This window comes from Cenococcum geophilum (genome assembly GCF_001692895.1).
Source record: "Cenococcum geophilum 1.58 unplaced genomic scaffold K441scaffold_34, whole genome shotgun sequence".
Taxonomy (NCBI): Eukaryota; Fungi; Ascomycota; class Dothideomycetes; order Gloniales; family Gloniaceae; genus Cenococcum; species Cenococcum geophilum.
The window spans coordinates 1,013,141-1,020,278 of NW_027137592.1; the positions used below are offsets into that span (position 1 = coordinate 1,013,141).

The 7,138-nt window shown below is 35.1% G+C and overlaps 1 protein-coding gene across 1 annotated transcript; it reads right to left on the reverse strand.

The window, feature by feature from the left end:
• Positions 1–387: 387 nt before the first annotated feature.
• K441DRAFT_663740 (uncharacterized protein) lies at positions 388–837 on the reverse strand (the record flags this gene model as incomplete). The annotated part of the gene is made up of 1 exon (XM_067649246.1): positions 388–837. Exon 1 carries the CDS (start codon positions 583–585, stop codon positions 388–390), a length of 198 nt encoding a protein of 65 aa, XP_067501542.1. The 5' UTR covers positions 586–837.
• Between the last annotated feature and the right edge of the window lie 6,301 nt (positions 838–7,138).

A 7,138-nucleotide genomic window follows, 5' to 3' on the forward strand; every position in this document is an offset into this window, starting at 1 on the left:
AGGCAGTATTTATCGGCCTAAACGGCAGTATAGTACGGTCAGTATGGTGTTCGTGGTCGTGGTAAAGCATATTCTTAGCAGGTTCTTATCAGTGCGGTGCAGTATTCGTATCATAGGCAGGTTCTTGTCGGTGGCAGTACGGTGCCAGCGCGGGTTCCGTAGGCATATCGGCACGGGATCTTATCAGATTCAGGTAGCAGTACGGTGCTAGCGACGTGTTCGGGTTCCGTTGGCGAATCGGCACGGAGCTTATCAGTTCATGTAGTAGCAGTACGGTGCCAGCGATAGGGTCGTCTCGTAGGCATATCGGCACGAGGCTTNTCGGTTCGGGTAGGTAGCAGTACGATGCAAGCGACGGGTTCGGGGGTCTAGGGAGCAAGGCTCTACCTAGTCGTGTTCGGGTAGCAGTACGATGCAAGCGATAGGGTCGTAGGCGTATCGGCACGACGGGTTATCGGGGTCGTTTCGCAGGCGTATCGGCGCGAGGTCTTGTCGGTACGTAGGGCAGTGCGTGCAGGTCGGTAGGACAGTAGTAAGATACCAGCTTCCGTGTTCGTGTTCGTCATGCAGTAGGATGCGAGCCATCAGGTCAAACCGAGGGGCAGTAACGTGCCTGTTCGTAGTCGGTAGCAGTAGGGTGCAAGCCATCAAGGTCACAGGCGTATCGGCGCGGTGTCTTGTCGTCGGGTCCGTATGCAAATCGGCGCGGAGACTTATCGTACCAGTTCAGAACCCCAGCGTCCCAGTCTACCCGCAGCCAGCAGCTCCTGTATCTACCCTTGTATTAGGCGTAGAAAGGCATACTCCGCGACCAGTAGCCCACAGGCCCGCCAGGTATAGAAAAGGGATCCAAATGTAGTGTCACGGAAGTGGGCACGAGCTGGAATACAATGTACTAAACAGGGTAGTAATTAAAGAAGGCTACGTACGCGTAACTATGCGTGGTTAATACAAAGACATTTGGATAAAGAAGAAGATTCTTTATGTGCCAGGTTAGGTATAAATAGGGGTTGTAGGGGAACGTGCGTAGGTGTCTCGGGACGAACGTAAGCACGGGTCAAGAACGTCAAAACGCGCAGGGACGTGAGAGCGTGTGAGTCCCGTGACAAAAACTATCTTATAAGAAAGCCTAGCAGTACGCTAAGCGCTTAGAAGAAGCCTAGAAAGTAGCCTATATAAACCAAAAAAAGGCCTAGAAATTAATAGAATAGTAGGCGAATAAGTATAGGCGTGAGCCTAACTTTACTATAGGCGATATAGTCTAGGTTATAATAAAGAACTAGAAGATAGAACGGCCTAGCTATAAGCTAAACTATAAAATAGCAGAACCGTATAAGATTCTTAATAAAGTAGGCAACTCGTACAAAGTTAAGCTCCCAGACTTAATTAAAGTTCACCCTATCTTCTTACCGGATAAGCTATAGAAAGCTATAAATAACCTACTACCTAGATAAAAGAATAAACCTCCTCTACTAATTTAAGTTAATGGCGATAATAAATAGGAAATTAAAGAAATACTAGCCTGTAAACTTATAAAGGGAATGTTAAAGTATTGTATTAGTTGGAAAGGATATAACCTAAACCCCTATAACGAAGCCTTATAGCAGGAACTACGGTAGACTTATTAATAGGCTAGGTATATAGGTAAACAAGAAGTTAATAATGTAATAATAACTAGTGGAGTGGTTGCCTAATAGATTAACTCTAATTATATTCTAAGATTTACTATAAGGAGAGAAGGACTATCTAGGTAAGGACTGTGGCCCTTTAAATATACAACCGTACTCCTAAGAAATCCTCCTTATACGTAAAGTATGTCTTATATATAAGGTATATAAGTTCCTCCTATCCCTCTTATTTAATATATAGTACGTTATATAACCTTAGTTATTATCCCTTATTATATAGTTCTATTGGCTCTATTCTAGACCGTGCCTTAATTAACTAACTAGCTACTTCCGACTCCTCTCCTAGTAGTCGTAATATTATACTTAAAGCGTTTATAATACTATCTCCCTCCTTTCTATCTTCGTTCTTAAAGACACTTAATATCTCTAAGTTATTTACTAGAGGTATAATATCTATCTAATTAATTTGGTTAATATTGTTGCTTATTATACCTAAAGCTTCTTCTTCTTTACACGCCTAACGTTGTGCTTATACCATTATTATGATATTATTGCTTAGTGAAATTATACTATCTCCGTGTTCCCGTTATACGAAAAAGGGGTTAGTTTATATTGCGCTAGTAAGTCCATCCTTGTGGTAACTGTCCTCTTACTTAGAGTGCACTAAAGCGAATATTTATTTATCCTATAACGTTTGCTCTACTTCTAATATTAAATATACGCGTTTTATTACTCTTAATAGTCATCTAGTTCCTTAATTGATTTATCTTAGGGTCTTATGTTTAATCTATTACTACTTATTTTAATAGCGAGTTATCTTAAGCCCTTATTAAGTTAAAACGTTCTTATAATACGAAATAGAAAGCCCTAAATGTTTATATTATAGCGTCTACTTAATTACTTTATCTTAAGAAGGTTTATAAGAAGGTCCGTTTTAAGGAGTAAAAACTTGTAAAATAAGGTTTATAGGAACTTAGTAATAAAAAAATAGATTCTCTTCTAACTAAGAAGGAAATAGATTTAAGTAGTTCGGCAACTGCTCTTCTTAGGTCCCCCTTAGGTGACTTATTCTTTGGCGATTCCTCTTTATTAATACTATCTAACCTAATCTCTTCCAATACTCCTATACCTTTTTTATAGCATTTTTTAGATTTTCTAGTAGCTCCTAGGTAGTCTTACTATAGCCTATCCACTTAACCTTATACTATATTTTATTATTAGTGTCCTTATAACTAATAATCCTAAAAACTTACTATTTGTCTTCTTCTTATCCTCTGTATATGTCTGCTTTATAAACTAGTAGCTTAATATTCCCGTATGCTGGCTTTAGCATTGCGATATATTATATAGGGTAGATTTTTATCTTGGCTAGTAGGTTTAATTTAAACGTAACTGGTGAAATCCTTTATATAATTTTAAAAGGTCCTAGTCTAATATAATCTAATTTCTTACTTAGTCGTTAACTCTTGAAATTTTTGTATAGTAGCTATACTTTATCCCCCTCCTTAAGATCTGGTCCCTTAGATCTCTTAGTATTATAGTACTTTTTTATTCTCTTTTATACCTTTTTTGCTAATTCTATAAGGTCTATATAAAGATTTATTAGTGTCTTTATCCTTTCTTTAACTGTGCTACTTGTTTTTTTACTTATTATAATAATAATGATATTCTTAGCTTATACCTGTAATTTGCCTTAAATAGTAATATGCCTATTCCTTCTTATAGTGTTATATTATATATAAACTATATAACTAATAATAGCAATACCTAATTGTTCTGTATATAATTAATATAATGCCTTAGATACTGTTCTAGCGTTTAATTTAATCTTTTTATTTAACCGTCTATCTGCGGGTAATATGCGGTAAAAGTTACTGCTTTTACTTCTTACTCTGCTAAGAACACTTCCTAGAATACTGCTATAAATCTTAGATCTCTATTTAATATAATTTTACTTAGTGCTTTATATCTTACGAACACTTCTTTAATATAGATTCTAGCGATATTTTTTACTAAGATTTCTTCTGTGCATGCTATAAAGTAGCCCTATTTAGTTAACTTATCCACTATTACTAAGATTATATTATACTTTTGTCCGGTAATAGGATCTCTTAACTTTAGTAATTTAATAATAAAGTCCTATAATATAACCTTCTATAGTCTTTCTAGTATCTTAATAGGTTATAGCCCTCTGTATAGCTTATACCTTATTAGTTTATTCCTTTAGCAATCTAGATATTCCTTTATTACTTTTCTTACAATATTCTAGATTCCGTTAATAATATATTCTTCCTAAAGTTTTAACACTAAGCCTATTGCTCTATTATATCCCTAAGTTATTCCTTTATAGAAGTCTTCTATAAAATGCTTTACTATGCTCTTTAGGATATACTTCGCTTCTATTACAAACGCTTTAAGTACGATGTTACGACTACTTGGAGAGGAGTCGGAAGAAGCTAGTTGGTTAATACAAGCACGGTCTAGGATGGAACCCGTGGAACCATGTGACGAGGAATAGTAAGCAGAGTCACGTAATGTGATCTGTGTAATCTGTATAATCTGCGAGATCTGTAACAGAGCAAACAGAGCAGACAGAGTAGATAGAGTAACGACTTTCTTAGGAGTACGGTTGTGTATTTAAGGACCCTTAGTCCCTACCTAGATAGTTCCTTCCTTATAGTAATTCTTAGAATACAATTAGAGTTAATCTATTAGGCAACCACTCTACTAGTTATTATTACATTATTAACTTACTTATAATACCTATATACCTCGCCTAATAATAAGTCTACCGTAGTTCCTACTATAAGGCTCCGTTATATAATTACTACTAGGGTTACAGTTTTAATAAGTTAAATAATATGCCACCAAAAGCAGCCACTACGATGCTATTAACGGCGGCAACTACTTCGAGATTAGGTAACAACACTAGTATAGTAGATACTAACTCGCAATAACCTATAATAGTAGAATAGTTATAAGAGATAGTTAACCAGTTAATGGAAAATAATGCAACGCTCGAAAATAGGATCAACGGGATAGGTGCGGCAAAGATTAAGCTACTATTAATTAAGAGATTCTTAGGAGAGAGATTAAAGTTTAAAGGATTCCTTACGCAAATGCAACTAATACCTATAGATTAAGTAGCGTATGCAGGATTATTCCTATTAGGAAGAGCACTTAAATAGTTTAAGCCTTACCTTATAGAGATATAAGTAAATAGAATAACGACTATAAACCAGGAAGTACGGTTTATGTTCTTAAATTAAGGAGGATTTATAGAGCGACTTATATAAATGTTCGGAGATCTAGAGGCAACGACCACGGCGAAAAGAAAACTCTAAAACATTACGTAACGAACCTTAGCAATTAAGTATATAACGTAGTTCTAAACGCTAGCGATATAGGTTAAGTGGAATAACAAGGCGCTTATGGCATAGTATAAACAGGGACTTAAGGCTAAAGTTTAGGACGTAATTATTCTAATAGAAGATATGGACACCCTTAGGGAATTAATTAATTAAGTAATTAAGATTAATAATAGGATCTACTAAAGGGAATAGACTAAGAGAGGTTAGGATAGAGTTCTATAGTCATATAAGGCGTAGAGCACGCAACAATAAAAGCTAAGTTAGAAATTATGGTATAGCGCAGAGCTAATAGACCTAAGTAGTACTAAAGAAACCTATAAGAGATGGAGTAAGAAACTATAGAAATCTAGAGGTTAAGGATTAAGTAATTATAGGACTAGGGAGTATAGGCTAAACCAAAGATTTTAATAGCAGAAGACGTTTAAGCGGACTCTATAATAAAAGTAATGGTTTAGAGACGGAGCTTATATAAATTGCGGAAAATAGGGTTATTTCGCTAGAGACTATAGAAGTAGTTAGAATTACTATATAGTAAAGGGAACTAGACTAATAGTATATAACACACATGTATAAAGGGATAATAGTATACTGCAAGGAACAAAAGAGTATTTAATTAAAAGTTTTGCGTTTTGTTACAATAACATATACCAAATTTATAAAGACGCTAAGTATAGTGCAAGCTATTAGCTATAAGAGCTAGAGTTAAAAGGACTTAAAGGAACTAGAGAGTTAGATAAAGAATAAGATTAACTCTATAAGCTAGATTAAGATATTATAGCAATGTGCGGATAAAGATTAGTAGTAATAATAATGGAGTCGAAGTACTTATTAATTAGCGATAAGGTAGAAGAAAAAACTAACTAGGGGTATCTAAACCTTAATAACGTAATAGAAGTAGAGACTAAGACCGCTATAGAGTAAGGTTTAGTAACGGGCATTATAACACCGTCAAATATAGTATTTATCGCTTTACAAGACGGAAGGAGTAATATTTAAAGACGATTAAGCAAGCAGATGACTACTAGTGCTAGCTTACCACTTAATAAAGGTAAAAGGCTAAAGGCTTAAGATTCTTAAGACGAGATAAGGTATGCTTAGGGACCTATAACGGACGATAACCGGTGGAGCAGAGCAATAGCTTAGTTTAGCAATATATAAATAAGCTTAGGACGAAGTTTCCTAAAGGCATAAGACTCTTAAGACGAGATAAGAATACTAGTAAAGCCTAGTCGGACTAAGGCTAGAGTACAGCTGAAGAAAGAAGCGAGCTTAGGATTAAAGAATCTAAGGGACTAAGAATTTGGAGAACGAATAAGGACACCTATAAGTAAGAAGCAAGTGGCTTCGCTATAGATTAGAGAATCTATAATATAAACAGTAACCAGATTAGGAGACAGATATATAGACCCAGAGGACTTACTAGGAGAACGCAGTATTTAGCCTAAAGATTAAAAGTTTAATACTAAGATTAGGAAGCAAGACGACTTTAAGGATCTACTCGCAAGACGCGAATAAAAAGAAACTATAGATGAATTTAGAGCAAGAATTACCGTATAGTAAGAATAGAAACTAGATAAGAGATCTAGTATATTAGGACGTATAAGGGATAGAGCATTAGTACGAAGAATTACTAATAGGCTAAGAGTAGGTATACTAAGAGCTAAGTAGCTTACTAAACTAGAAAATAAAGAGGATTTAGGGATTTTAATTAGGTTTAAAGAACGATATATAAAGGGCTGTTACGATGCAGTAATAAGAAGATACTTCCTTACGGATAAGCTGTATATACTCTAGTAGCTGTACTAAAAGTAGTATAGGCAACGATATAATAATAAGTGAGAAGATTTCTATATATAGTTAAACGAATAAGTTATCTAAGACTACCTAATTACGGAGAAAGCAATAAATTATATTAAGGGAGCCTTAATTATAACGTTAAAGGATCTAGAGGAACAATTAGAGGACTAGAGAAGTAAAAGATATATTTTAGTACCTACGAATAAAGTTGTAATGTTTAGATTAACACGGTAAAGGTTTAAACTTAAGGATAAAGATAAGTTAAGAGTTAACCTAAAGCACCTAGCACACTATACACTATTATAGATCGCATATATAGACGATATGTGTAAAATGCACAAA